We start from the raw sequence: 15,660 nt of genomic DNA on the forward strand, positions 1-15,660 counted from the left end.
GAAAGCCAAAGAATTGTTAAAGATCATTCCAGTTGGACTGACTTCTCTGTGACTGCGGCCATGGTGAATAACTCCTCTTCGATGAGACAGCAGAGAAAACTGAAGGAAGCATAAAGCAACACAAACAAGGGAGGAAATGGGAAGAACATAAAGGACCTTCCCTTTCAAGGGAACTAATGCACTATTTAGAATATATTCATTAGCCTGACTTCTGTAACAAAATTGTACCAAACATCCTCTTAGTTTTCTGATATGTCAATCTGACAAAGATACGAGTCATCAATAACATAGATATATCACAAAACTAGAACTTACAAAGGGTCAGAGTTAGGACCTTGCTAATCTTGTAAATGGATGGCGTCTAGAGGGAATCCAGTGCTAAGTACTTAGTACCACTGTCTAGTGAAATGCAGAACTCTTAAGCTGAAACTCTGCATGTGACCCCTGCAATGAAAACACTATTCCTGAGTTTAAACTTGAATCCTCTGGAACCCATGAAGTATCTAGCAGAGAATGTTAAGATGTAGCTTAGGGATAGGGAATCTCATTGTATTCTGTTTTGTAGCCCTCAAGAAGTGAAAACAAAATGTAGCTGACATTGATGCTATATCTAAATGGCATTAACCAAGACACCAAGAATGAGGCCCCTCTCAAACAATTTTTCAGTGCCTTCTGAAAGAATGCATCCAAGATCGCTTTTGCTCTCTTACTATCAAAATTATCAGTAACTGGATTAACATTATAATGGAGAATTTCAAGGCCCTACAGTGCAAAATAGGTCAAATGTTTTCACTTTTCTTGAGAGCTACAAAACAGAGAGAATACATTGAGATTTATACTGGCGTAAGGCTACCATCTCCTGGGATTGAAAAGTCTGCCCATTGGATGTTCATTTTTCAGACACTGTAGAAATGTAGCCAAACTAGGCTAGATCTGGGAACTGACTTTTGAAGCATGTCCCAATTGTTTTTAAATGCTGGATGGACACACACTTATCATTGTACCTCAATGAAGCTTCAGGATGTACACATTACAACCACTTCATTGTAACCTAGTGCTGATTTAAATAAACTTAACAAAATCCCTGGAGAGGCCTGAATCAAAGGCTGGGAGAGATTGTGATGTGTGAAGGATGCTCATCATTTGAAGAATGAAGATGACCTTGTGAGGCAGGTATTCTTTCTCTAATTCAGGGATCCTGCACACATCCTAGGAGCCAAACCAAAGTATTACCCAAAAATAGATTAGAAATGAATCAAAGTTAATTTATACAGAAATCTTGGTTTCATAAAATCTCCAGTTAATTGAAAGGTTGCAAGTAAGGAACAACACTTTCACCAAATCTGACTTCGTTCACTGAGCCAAATGTAATAATGGGAATTAAGGCAAGTTCTTTTTCACATTTACATTTCTCGGGAAGCAGGTCCCATTGGAATATTAGACATAAAAATAGAATACTTTTTAGTTACTGTACCAACCTGCAGATAGAAGTATTTGCTTTAGAACAACAGTGCAATTTAGCACCATCAACAGCTGTAGCAGGCAACCCATTTGTGCTGTTATCCGGGTTACTTGATCCTGAGCTTTCTAGAAAGCACTGCCAGAGTGGATCCTGAGGCAGAGGCATTTTCTTACACCCTTCGATAAGTCCATCAACAATTTCTTGATCTGTAGATTTTGTCATCAGCACTCTTCGACATGTGGTCTGGCAAGCATGGTCTTCTGCTCTGTCACAGCAATATAAACCTAAATAGTTAGAAACTCATTAGTACTATTTAGCTTTACTGCACTCTTAATTTGGATTGATATTTGTGTTACATTTCTGAACCAACAATTGCAATTGATACAGCAAAGTGTCAACAGTGCAGACCTTATAAGGAGGATCCTGGATTAAGTGGAACAATGCCCCCAAAGAACCATGCAGTAATTATGGGATTTGATGATTGCTGTATGCCTTTGCAGCATAGTGAACGTAACTGGACTTCACAAGTAGTTATGTCCATAACATGTACACTTGTATTGGTCATGAAGGGTTTTCTTTTCTAAGCTGAGAAACCCAAGGATAATATTATATGGCACCATCTAGGTTGAAAAGTGTAGGAGAGAACAAAAATAAATCAAGCAGCAGTAGTTAGGTGATGCCAAGTTTGGGTTTTAAAAGATTATCAAACCACCGGCTTATAAAAAAGATAGTTTCACATTATAATTACCCAAGGAAACCATGTCCAGTGAAACTCTCAGGCAGGCAATTTGTAATTGAAGACTGCCTTTAAAGAGACACTCAACTAATTCAAACATTTTGATTTTTATCTTGAAGAATAGGGCTTTGCCCTATAGTGTTGGCTTTCCAAATATATTGTCTACCTCCAAATCAAAGAGAAGGTGCTGAGATGCAGCCCAAATTATGTGCAAATTGTTTCCAATAGCCTACAGATGTGCTCTATTTAAACTAATGCAAGAGAAGTTTGACTTTGGTCCACATCACAAATTACTGAATAGAGTTCAAAGAGAATAGAAAACCGTAAAATGGCCAGCAATACAGATATCAGCAGGCACAAATCAGAGTCACCACCTTAAAGTGCACTCAACACTTTCACCACATTAGTAAGCACTTATCTAAACAACCTTTATATCTAATTTGAACAATAATCAAACTAGACCTCCCTTTAAAACCCTCTGTGTAGGGCTGGTTGAGAACAATTCGAGCTATTTTTTGAAGGACATTAAAATCAGCAATGTAAAAATGTTCAGGTTCAGACAATTGGAATGACAGCTCATGCTGTACAAATTCTGCTTTGCTATTGGCAGAGAACACACTTATAGGAAGAAGTCAGAGTATGCATGCTCCAGTTTCTTACTGGTCATATTCATGAACAGAAAGTCAACAACCATACTTCCTTTGAGCAGAGCAAAATCCCATCAGAGGAATATTTTTCCCCAACCCAAATACTTCAGGTTGTGTCCTTGGAGTTACAAAGACCATGAATTACTTAGGCAAAATTAACTACAACAGGAGGAAATATAACAGGGCACTGGACATTCAAAAGTACAGCTCAGAAATATTCTATGAAATGCACGGCCTTTCAAATCCCATAACTGTGGGTGTACCTACACCACATGAAGGCAGCTCACCACCGCCTTCTCAAGGGCAACTAGGGATGGTCAATAAATGCTGGTGCAGCCAGCGAAGCCCACATCTTGTGAATAAATATTTTAAAAATGAACGCATAAGGCAGAGAACAGCTCTTGGTAACAACGTGCACTGAGCAGTAGGACTTGGAGCTAATAAAATGAATTACAACACTGGAACTGAGTCAAAGCCAAAGCTTACCACAACAATTTCTTAATGTGCTCCCACTACCTCTTGATACCAAGCAGCCTTAACAGCATCCACATTAAATATCTACCCTTTACGACTTCTACCCTTTACAACTTTGCTGTGAAATATGCTTGGAACCCGTTGGTACAAACCATGTGGTTGATTTCAGTGCCAAAGCACATTGGTGACTCTCTAGGAGGGACTAAACTAGATCACTTACCTCTGTTGAGGATCAGTCCCACAGCTTTTACTAGGGGACAAGGATTGCAAACTTTGTTGCTATTTATTAATAATAAAGAACAAACTTGAATTTATGTGGTGCCTGTCACATCTTCAGGACATCTCAGTGCTTCACAGCCAATTAATTACTTTTGAAACGTAGTCAATGTTGCATGAGTAAATGCCAAAGCATATTTGCACACAGCAAGGTTTCACAAACAGCAGAGTTAAATGACCATGTAGTCTTTTTGTGGTGAGGTTAAGGGTTGTATGTTAGTCAGGGCACCGGAAGAACTTTCCTGCTTTTCTTCCCTGATCATTTACATCACCTGAACATACAGATAAGGTTTTGCTTTAAGGCAAAAAAAATACCTGCAGCAGTGTAGCAATCCCTCAGTAATGCACTGAATTGCAGCATAGATAATGCACTTAAATTCTCCAGTACGGCTTGAAATCATGACTTTCTGACTCAGGCCAAAATACCACAATAGTGCAAACCTAAAACTCAACAAAAAGCGTTTCCTCTAAAAGTATTATTGTTTTCTTAATCTAACCATTATGATCTTTACAATATTTGGAAAGGAGGTAACTGAAAATGTCAGTATTTCCAGTGATTCCAACACACAGGAAAAATTTGAGAACAAGATATCTAGAATGACAGGATAGGAAGTCAGGTCAAGTTTTGATGGAAAACGTAGCAAGTGCCAAGAAGGGCCATCTAATATTAAAAAAAGAGTTTACTAGAACTTGCAGAAGCACTTACATTTGGGTATGGATGAAGGTAGCAATAGAATAGGAAAAGAATAAAACAATCAACCGCAGTTTCTGAAGTGTCATAGGCAAAGTAATGGCCACTGTAAAACACTGGCAACGAACAGAAGGACTTAATTTTAATTCAACAACTTGCTTAAGTGTTGCCAAATTCAAGTACTAAGAAAGCCAAATATGTAGGTGTCATGTACCTGATATGGGCTGTGCTCTCAGGGACACAGCCCCACAGAACTTAAGACACCAATTGGCAAGAGCTGAAGCGAAGGAATCCAAACGTCCAAGCGTGTGTACATGTCATGCTGGAGTTAAGTCAGCTAAAGCCAACTGGTTTCCAGCACAGAATACTTGTAAGCTTCCCGCTACATGTCCAGCTAAAATAACCTTATCTGTTGGAACAATGACTTGTGTGGTTATGTGGGGGGAGAAAAGGTGGCAGGAAGGAACTAGCTGCCATTCGAAGAAAGAGATACTTGCATTTATATAGAACCTTTCATGAACTCAGGACGCCCCAAAACGTTTTACAACCAAGAAAGTATTTTTGAGGTGTAGTCACTGTTGTAATGTAGGAAGTACGGCTGCCAATTTGCACACAGCAAATTCCCACAATGTCATAAATTACAAGATAATTTTGTTGGTAGTGTTGGTCAAGGATACATCTTGGCCAGGACACAAGGAAAATGCTCTCTTTGAATACTGTCAAGGGATCTTTTATATCTATCCAAGAGGGCAGTTAGGGCCTCAACTTAACATCAAAAAGACAGTACTTCTAATGGTGCAGTACTCCATTGGTACTGTACCAAGTGCCAACCGTCTCTGGAGAGAGACTTGAACCCAAGACATACCGACTTAGAGGCAAGAAGCTACCACTGAGCCAAAGCTGGCACCAGTGATGGGTACACTAATCTGATCAATGACACAGGCTGAGTAGTCAGCTATTATAGATATCAGGAATGCTGGAATATCTGGCCCAAGTATTGAATTGAGTTCTCTTCCACATGGCATTGATTGGATTGCTTAGATCTCATTGCAAAGTAATTAGTTGGGTACAAAGTGCTTTGCATGATAAGGTGCTAATTAAATACAAGGCTTCCTTCCCAATGATGACTCACTGTGTTATTTTCAAGCCAACTTGATGCCAAAAGAGATTCTACTGCATCTCAACTCCTCCAAGGGGAGTAATCACTGGCTAGTCATTAAGCAGCTGACAAAAGCAGATTAGAGCACCGCTAGGCAAATGGCAGATGCCGAGATGTCCTCCTCTCAACAGGCCAAATGAAAAGCATAACTCAACATAAAATGTGCAACGACATTACCACTATCTTCATGATCATAGTATGAACACATACACTGCTACTAATCAGAAATGCAGAGCTTCAGCAGCAATTCCTTATTCCTCTGCATCCAAATCAAGGTGAGCACAAAATACTGCATATATGAATGCATTAGCTTATCAGCCTCCAGTGAACACCTTTCAGAAGCATCAATTTGTTTATCAGATTTGTGACAGACATTATCTTTTCCTTGAGACAGGTCAGCCACCTTGATTTTGTTGACATCCAACTCCAAAGCAGCATTTCCTTTCAGGTTGTTGAATGACCAGTGGGAATAGCTTTTGAGCCCTCCCTCCCTCCTCCTAAATGTTTCCCTTTTTTCACCATGACTCCACTGCACTGCTGGGTCCTGAATTTGACAATGGACTAAAGGAAGCCATTCTTGTACGAGACTAGGAGCTCCAAACAATGAGGGAGAACACTGCTTTGGGCATGCCTTATAAGCTCCAAGTTTATTCTGCATTACATTAACCTGCAAAAGGCTTTACAATCTGCTGGAAAAGAAAAATAGCTACCCCTGAGCAGTATCAAAACACTAGCCATGTCTTCAAGCTTTATTTCACCTTAGACTGAAACAATGTAGGTGAGCAAAGTGGAAAATGATGAGGAAGTGTGGCTCGATGCAAGAGTATGATATGGACTCAAGTGTTTTAGATAAGCTGAAGCTTAGAGAGACTGGAAGATGGGACTTTAGCCAGATCAACATTAGTATATTTGAATCTAGAAGCAACAAAGACTAAGTTAGCGACAAAAGTGGGCGATATTACGCAAGAGATCTTTGTGCTGGATAAGATATAATAGGATCAAAATAGGATGCTAAGGTTGCTGAAAGTCTGCTTCAGTCTGAGACAGTGACCAGAAATTAATATGGTGGAAAGGGTATGGAGTTTGCAGTGGGGGCGAGGACAATAACGTTGGTCTTTGTAATTAAATTTGGAGGGAATTCTGGCTTATCTATAACCATATATTGGATAAGCAGTGAAGCAATTGAGAAAGAGACGACACCTTACAAGTAGAGACTGGCCTAACGTGTGTGGATAATGTCACCAAGGGGCAGGAGGTTGATGAGAAAGTGGAACATGATGGAACTTTGCGGGATTGGTGAGGTGGCCGTGCTGGGATGGCAGTAGAAATAGCTACCCTTGCAATGATTGGACATTAAGAGTGGAACCAAGTGAGAGGAATCCTACTGAGCTGGATAATAGAGGAAATTTGGGGGGAGAATAGTGGGATTGACCATATCAAAGGCTGCAGAGAAATTGAAGGGGAGTTATGCACCAAGGTCACAGTCACACAACAAGTCATTCATGACTGTTTATGGTGACTTCATTGCTGTAGGAGGAATGAAACCTAATTGGAAAGATTCAAAACAAGAGATTGCAGATAAAATGAGCATTGATTTGGGAGGTGACTTCATATTAATGCAAAGAAAAGGAAAGTTCGAGATGGAATGATAGATTACAAGAATGGAGGTAGAAGAGGAGGATCTATGAGGAAGGGGGTGATGATTTAGAAGGGAAGAAGATAGTGGCTCAAGAGGAAAAAGAACCATTTGCAATGTCAACTCAATGTCAAGAATGGAAGCTGGGTGTTTGACAATTAATGGAAATGGTGTCAAGGAAGAAGGTGTCTCTCATCCATGAGGTGAGTTTGAAGAGGCCATGGGTTGAAAGAGAATCTAGACATGGACAAGTTTTCAGGGAAAGGATAAGAGGCTGATGGGCTATTGGGTAAATGGAAGAGAAAAGCAGCAGTCACAGCTGAATGGAGGATCTCTATGTTGATTACAAAGACATGCATAGATTCCACCAAAACAAAGGCAATTATAAGCGACTATTAGAGGACATCTGCTCTAAGAACTACTGAAATAATTTAAAAGATTCATACTTACTATCAATGGGATTTTTCATTGGATATGAGCGAGTGTAGTTGTCAACACATTGAATAAGCTGTGGGCTAATGGAGGCACAATAGTTTTCTACAGCTTTAATCTGTGACTGTGTGGGAGAAGAATCTGTACGAAAAATAGCTTGGCAATATTCCCTACAATTTGTGTGTCGGCCTGCGTAACTACAACACAGGGATCCCTCTGTAACACAATAAAAGCAAATATTAATTCAGATAGCAAGCTAAAGGTCCTTATATTCTTTATTTGTCCAATGATTTCTGAACTGGAGTTGCAACCAAACCATAATGCTTCAAAGATCAGTGCAATGAGCAATATTGCTCAGAAAACAAAATTATGAATTTGAATAGTATACCCTTGCCATCCACACTTTATATGACACTTCTACATTACAAGTAAACAGTAGAGAGGAGTGATTAATTATTGCTACAGTTATACTGTAGTACATATGATGCAAGTGAATATTGAGCTGGATAGCAACTTCGAAAATTCAGGAGAATCCAGCTGAATAGTACAAAGCCCACCTCAACTGGACCTCCACCATTAGCTCAGCCCCTAATCTACTACAGCTGCCTGATTTGCAGAGCTATTGTATACCTCCTGAGACTTTCCCTCTGATGATTTACAGAATCAAGGCAAGATCTAATTGCTTTTTGTCTTTCCTTATTCTACTAAATTTTTTGCTTTCTCACCATGTAAACTTAGCACTGCCCCTTATGCTTTTTCATTACATAATTTGTCTTCCATATACTGCCTTTTACAATGTTTAATTATTACTTGGCTTAGATTAGATTTCAAAACATTTCTTCTACTGTAGGCTTTTAAGGTTACTAAATTAACTAAATCACCATTTGAGCACACTCCACTTTAATATATTTAAAGAAATATTAAAATAACTCAGTATTTCGTTCATCAGCATCATTTCCTTGTTTTAGGGTAAAAATGACCTTACTCTCATTTCTGTTCACACAGCTGAAAAAAGCAGTCTGAAATACAAAAAAAGGTAAGACACAAATTAGGAATTATAACCCTAGAAATTATATGAAAAAAATCAGTTTTAACACAAATCTGTCCCTCAGTCACTCTACCACAACCTCCTTCAAGGTGAAAGTTTCCATGGCATTAGCAATTCTATTTTCAAGCCAGCCATTGGAGGTGTGTAATATAGAGGAGGAAGCTTTCACTTCATCACCTCTTTCCCGTCCCCATTCCCCCACCACCACCAAAAAAACGCTTATTTTATTAATGCCTTGGTGCTTCAGCCAAAATTGATACTTACTCCCTACAGTGACTAGGCAAATTTTAAATTTCCTAGATTGACAAAAAAATAATTGCATGTAATATGCACTCTATATATATATTTATTCCATATGAAATGTTAAAATAATAAGCCATTCTTACAAGAGCTACATAAAGCCCACCTCCCCAAAATAAATAGTTCAGAGGAATATTAAATTATATTTTACAGACATCAACCAAATTTCCGTCATTTCAAATTAAAACATTAGAAGTGAATGTCAATGTAACATATGCAAAATTGGACAATTACAAAACAAACAGAATGATCTTAGCTATGTAAGAACCAAAATATCAAATGCAGCTTGAGCAGAACATGGGAATGGTGTCAACAGATGCCTGGGTTGTAAGAACAAAGAGAAGCAGAAATTATAGTGAGTAAGGACAGTAACTATTTGATAAAAAGACAGGGCTGCACTAGGGGAGAATGTAGTGATAAAAGACCTCAGAGAGAAAGGGGAGATCTTGAAGCAGTCACAGCCAACACCTATAAAAAATATAACCAGTTTAAATCAGTGTAAAAATTCACATTTGCCTTGACTATTGACATTTAAAAGTGAATACTTCAATATAGAGAATACAATGGAACCATTTCACCACATTTAACATATAGTACAAAAACATACAAATTAGTTTCCAAATTAGCCTCAACAAAACCATTTTATATTGTTTAAGCAATAAACTGTAAAAGGCATTAAAGGATTAAGAAGACAGCCTATGGGGTTAAAGGTTATATTACATATGGAGTGATGACACAGATATATGTTTCTACACATTGTTTTAAACACACCATTAAAGAATACTGGACAGGGGTAAATACCAAGTCCACTAGTGTGAGGGGGCTAAAATAACAGTTGAAATTACAAGGTCTGCCTTTTGTTGATGTCTTTTCACTGATGCTAATTTAGCTTCATTACTTGCTTCTGAAATTCATTTGCGTATCATTCATTCTCAAAGGCATCAGCAATCACTGCTTAAAAAGAAATACTGAGGAGGAAAACAAAGTAGGTATTCTATTAGTTTGGTATTTAGGAGTCTAGCTAATGGATAAACCCAATCCTTAAAATAATTTGACAATCTATAGTTATTTTCCACCTTTAACTAAACCAAATTTATGTTGAAAAAGATGCTTTTACCATTAGCTGTAGTTTTCTTAATTCATCAAGTTACTCTGCACATAACTAAGAATTAGACAATCATCCCTTTAAGACTTTTCCTGCTGGAATTATTCCCTTTATTTATTCCCTATAAAAGAGTACATTTGGAGGTGATCCTCAATTCTTTACTGATCAAAGCAAGACTGCAGAATGACAAATGAATTTAAGAAAACTAGTAAGAATTTAAACATTAATAGAGGTTAATTTATTACACATTTATCTAAAGGATGCATGAAAACAGGTGGTACTTTATGAGGAATAACCAAATCTATCTGCTATCTTAGGATCGTTCAAATGCACTTGGATATTGAGGTGGGAGAATTTGGTTTCTAGAGGTGTGCACTTTGATGGGCTAAATGTTCTTTCCTCATCCTTGATTTTGCTTATGCTAAATGCAAGATGATAAAAAAGCAACTCAAACTGAGGAACAAGCAAACCCCAGAGCAAGGTCAAGAGGAGGATGATTCAACAAAATGGCAAATATCGCACCGAAATATAACTAATTAGATTAGCTACTGCAGATGTGGTCTTCCTAATCATCTTGGATATAGCTCAATCTCCACACAGGGGTAAGTATAAGCTTCGTCAGGCAGACTTTTCTACCCAGCTTGCATACAAGAGGTTTGTTGTGGCCTCAGCTCCGGAAAGGAAGTGGCCATGAAGCAATCATGTTGGAACAAGTGTATAAATGGACACAGAAAGCCCAAGGTATGTTAAGTCAGAAAGAGGACAAAGAGCAAGAGAGAGCTTTGAATACAATTCAGCCTTCACATACAAAGCTTGTGTGAAAACTATACCAACATTGATATGTTAACACTCTTCCTCACTTGTGACCTCTACATGAATTATAACAACATGGTAGGCAATTTAGTGACCTCAGGACATCAAGGTCAGTTCAAGCATTGTATTGTAAAAGCAGTTCCAATCTTGAACAGACAGATCAAGATAACAATGATTGGTAAAAGGACGAACAGTTTCCCAGTTTAGTGAATACCTCCGGCTATGTGTGAATAAAACACCAGGATCCATTAAGTGCACAAAAGGTAGGTAAAACTTCCGTACCATTGAATACCGTTGCATGAGAGGGAACGGTGGCAAAGAACACCAACTACAAGTTAACCAAAAGCAGTTTCTTCCATTACTATTAAGTATAAAGAGTGATCTTACAAATGTCTGTTCAAAATGCTAAACAACCAACAGTCTACCACCCTACCAGGAAGTCTAGCAACCCTGTAGAAACAAACATGATTAACAGTTATTAAAAGGTTAAAACATGACTTCAAAAAGCGGCATGCTCAAATTGATCACAAATATGGGTAGCCTGTATAATTCTAAGTAGATGTTATTCTGTTTTATTCTTCAAAGGGAACATTCCTTAGGCAAGTCTGGAGTTGAGCTAGGACCACATCATGTTCTTGGAAAACTACATTCTGATGAAAGGTCATTGACTTGAAACGTTAACATTTTTCCCTCTCACCACTGAACAGCTGAGTGTTCCAGAATTTTCTGTTTTTATTTCAGATTTCCAGCAGCCACAGTATTTTGCTTTTTTACGTTAACAGGTAACCTCGCTGAGAAATTCTGGTTGTCAGCTGCAGTATCCCTTCATGTGATATCTTACTCCCATGAAGTACACAAAAACTGTTCATGTTTTGGACCAATTTGCCTAGATGAATGGTAGCACAATGAGTATAGGATGTCCAATACCTCAAGTGAAGAACCACCTACAAGATAGGTAATCAATTTTTCTTCTTTTGGGGACCTCTGTGAGCAGCTGGAGATTTCCCCAATATTACTCAAAATGAGGCCCTTTAGTAGGAACTGAGACTTGAAGGAGAGACATCAATCTTCAAAACAGATGGAGCAAAGGTAATATCATCCATAGCTGTGAAGTACCAATGGTAATGCTTAGTCAATGTGAATAGACAGCTCCAAGAAGCAGCATTAAGGATATTAGTTATGAATACATGTTTTAAAGGTGGTTACATGGTATCCTTGGAGCAGGCAGAATTACCTTTTCCAGGAACAGAGCAGCACCTTCCAGTGAAGAATGCATTCAAATAGCCAGTTGACTAGGTCCTTCTTGGAGAAGTTGTCAAATGATTTAAGAAACCATAAATTAAAAATAACTGTTGGGTGTGGCAGATTCTTCTAATGACTCAAAGTTTATTTTTTTTATTCATTCATGAGACGTGGCCATTGCTAGCTAGGCCAGCATTTATTGCCCATCCCTAATGCCCTTGAGAAGGTGGCGCTGAGCTGCCTTCTTGAACCGTTGCAGTCCCTGTGGTGTAGGTACACCCACAGTGCTGTTAGGGAGGGAGGTCCAGGATTTCGGCCCAGCAACAGTGAATGAAAAGCGATATATTCCCACATCAGGATGGTGTGTGGCTTGGAGGGGAACTTCCAGGTGGTGGTCCCATGCATTTGCTGCCCTTGGCCTTCTAGATGATAGCAGTTATAGATTTGGAAGATGCTGTCTAAGGATCGTCGTGAGTTATCATACAGTCGAAGAGTTATATAGCATAAAAACAGATAGTAAACACTGCAGCCACTGTGCATCGGTGGTGGATGGAGTGGATGTTTGTGGATGGGGTGCCAATCAAGCAGGCTTCTTTGCCCTGGATGGTTTTTTTAAAATTCAATTACGGGGTGTGGGCATTATTGGCTAGGCCAGTATTTATTGCCCATCCCTAATTGCCCTTGAGAAGGTGGTGGTGAGCTGCCTTCTTGAACCACTGCAAACCCTGTAGCGTAGGTACACCCACAGTGCTGTTAGGGAAGTTCCAGGATTTTTACTCAAACTTCGAGTGTTTTTAGAGCTGCACTTATCCGGAAAGTGGAGAGTATTCCACCACTCTCCTGACTTGTGCTTTGTAGATGGAGAACAGGCTTTGGGGAGCCTGTGAGGCATATGGATCAGAAAGGTCACTGGCTCAATTCCTGATCGTGTTGAGTTAGCTAAGTGTGTGAAAATTGGACTCAGCAGCCCTCAAATAAAGAAGACAAAATTGGCCAGAGTTCCTGATCCACACTGGCCTCAAATGAGCTGTGATTTGCCACAGTGGAATAATTCTGCCAACACAACATTAAGGCTCACACTTCAACAATGGCCATTTGAAAAAAGACTTGCAATGATATAGGGCTGTTCATGGTCTCAGTACATCCCAAAGCACCTCACAACCGATTAGTGCTTATTAAAAAAGTGTAGTCACTGTTGTAATGTAGGAAATGTGTCAGCCAACCCCAAAAACAAGGTCCTGCAAACAGCGATGAATTAAATGACCAGACCATCTGTTATTTTAGGTGTTGGCTGAGGGATAACTGGTAGCCAGGATATCTTCTTTGAAAGGTGCGATGGGATCTTTTACATTTGACTGAGGGCCTTGGTTTAACATCTAAAGTGAAAGACAACAATTCCAACAGTGTAGTACTCCCTCAGCGCTGCATTAAAGTGCTAACTTAGAATATGCAGTGGATTCTGTGAAATGGGGCTTGAACTTGCAACCTTCTGACTCAGTGGTGACGGTGCTATCACTGAACCTTATTCGCATGGCCAAAATATGTGAAGCCATATCCCACAGGAAATTAATGTCTTCAGAGTCAGAGAGGGGAGAAAATTGGCAAGATATTAAACACACCCCCACTCCCCCATCAAAAAAAGGGTTGGATCCGACAGAGGGATTTGGAATGTTTATACATAAAAGAACAATGCTTATTGTGGAAGTTGCATTCCAAGTTGAAATCCTGACAGGCTACATAAAATTAAACCCAATTGAAAATAGGATACAAGCTTCTAGAGGAAACTAGTGAACTCCAAACATTGCACAATTACAGCTACAAATTAAGTAAAGCTAATGCTTGCTTGCATCTCACCAATCCAGTGAACTGAAATTACAGCAAACTAAAGTGCAGCTATCCATGCGAAAAGTTCTGTTGTGCTAAGACATTAGAAACAGGAACACACCAATTTTTGGAGTTTTTTTATTCTTTCATGGGATGCAAGCATCAGTGGCAAGGGAAATTTGTTGTCCATTCCTAAAAGCCCTTGTGAAGGTGTTGGTGAGCTGCCTTTTGGAACTGCTGCAATCCATCTGATGTTGGTATACCAAGAGTGTTTGTCAGGAAGGGAGTTCCAGATTTTAAACCCAGTGACAATGAAGGAAAAGCAATAGAGTTCTAAGTCAGGATGGCGTGTAGCTTGGAAAGGAGCTTGGGAGGTGGTGGTGTTCCTATGAACTTGCTGCCCTCGTCCTTCTTGGTCGTAGTGTATGAGTATGTGCTGTCAAAGGATGCTGGCTGAATTGCTGTAGTGCACCTTGCATATGGTACACACTGCTGCCATTTTGCACCAGTGGTGGAGGGAGCGAATGCTTAAGGTGGTGGAAGAATGCAAATAAATGGGTTGCTTTGTCTTGGATGGTGTTATTGGAGTTGCAATCCTCCAGGTAAACATAGAGTATTCCATCATACTCCTGACTTGTGCCTTGTAGATGGTGGACAGGCTTTGAGGACTCAGCAGGTGAGTTACTCGCCTCAGAATTCCCAGTCTCTGACCTGCTATTGTAGCCACATATTTATATGGCTGGTCCAGTTCAGTTTCTGGTCAATGGCAACCCCCAGGATGTTGATGGTGGGGGAATTCAGTGATGTTAATGCCATTGACTGTCAAAGGGAGATGGTTAGATGCTTTCTTCTTGGAAATGGTCATTCTTGCCACACAAGTGCCAATGCTGCTTGCCAGCTAAAGCCTGAATGTTGTCCAGGTCTTGCTGAATGTTGACAGAGACTGCTTCAGTTTGAGCTCTAAAGAGGAGTCATATGGACTGGAAATGTTAACTCTGTTTCTCTCTCCACAAATGCTGCCAGGCCTGTTGAGTTTTTCCAGAATTTTCTGTTTTTACTTCAAATTTCCAGCATCCGCATTATTTTACTTTTATCTACTTCAGTGCGGGTTGAGGCGGATAGTACTGAACACCGTACAATCATCAGTGAACACCCCCACTTCTGACCTTATGATGGAGGGAAGGTCATTAATGAAGCAGCTGATTATGAGTTGGTACAAATGATGCTGGAATGAAATGCAACTTACAGGTAGCCTTCATGAAACAAGAGATACTCACCTAACAAACCTGGTGTAAAGGGTCATGGAAGGCCAAGTGCAGTGAGATAAAACATGGATGGACCCGAGTTCAAGATATGTCAGGTTATCAAAAACAGAAGGATGGTTTACAAGAGCATCAATGAACAAAATAGTTTCACTTCATATTGTAAGTGTAGCTCATGAGCTGAACTTTCCCAGAGTTGTACTAATTGCAGTAGTGGGCGGGTAAAATGGAGTCCTACCCGCCAATGAAAATGGCAGGTTTTCACGCCGTGTCTTACCGAGCCCACCTCATTATATATTCACTCCCGTGAAACACGCCGTTTCCGTGGCGGGTGGGCTCTCATTTGTCCACTTGCCATCACCCTACTCTTGCATCACGCCGGCTGGCATCTTTAAAAGGGAGCCGCCAGCAAATTGCTCATCGCCACCAGCTCGCCACCGCTGCCTGAGAGACATGGCCAGCAAAGGTAAAAAGACTGCAGCCCCGCCCCGCCCCCCCACTCCACCCCCCACTTCTACGACGCGTCCCTTTAGTAAATGCTGGATGCTGTGGA

General features: G+C 39.8%; 1 protein-coding gene across 1 annotated transcript in view; it reads right to left on the reverse strand.

The window, feature by feature from the left end:
• The window catches only part of reck (reversion-inducing-cysteine-rich protein with kazal motifs), a 170,180-nt gene that overhangs the window by 46,247 nt on the left and 108,273 nt on the right, over nucleotides 1–15,660 (reverse strand). Inside the window, exons 11-13 of the mRNA XM_078539778.1 lie at nucleotides 8,499–8,532; nucleotides 7,532–7,729; nucleotides 1,479–1,746 (exon numbers count right to left, since the gene is read on the reverse strand). Coding sequence (XP_078395904.1) covers nucleotides 1,479–1,746; nucleotides 7,532–7,729; nucleotides 8,499–8,532 — 500 coding nt within the window. The remainder of the gene's footprint in view (nucleotides 1–1,478; nucleotides 1,747–7,531; nucleotides 7,730–8,498; nucleotides 8,533–15,660) is intronic.

The sequence above is a fragment of the Cetorhinus maximus genome, chromosome 4 (assembly GCF_964194155.1).
Source record: "Cetorhinus maximus chromosome 4, sCetMax3.hap1.1, whole genome shotgun sequence".
In the NCBI taxonomy this organism is placed as follows: domain Eukaryota; kingdom Metazoa; phylum Chordata; class Chondrichthyes; order Lamniformes; family Cetorhinidae; genus Cetorhinus; species Cetorhinus maximus.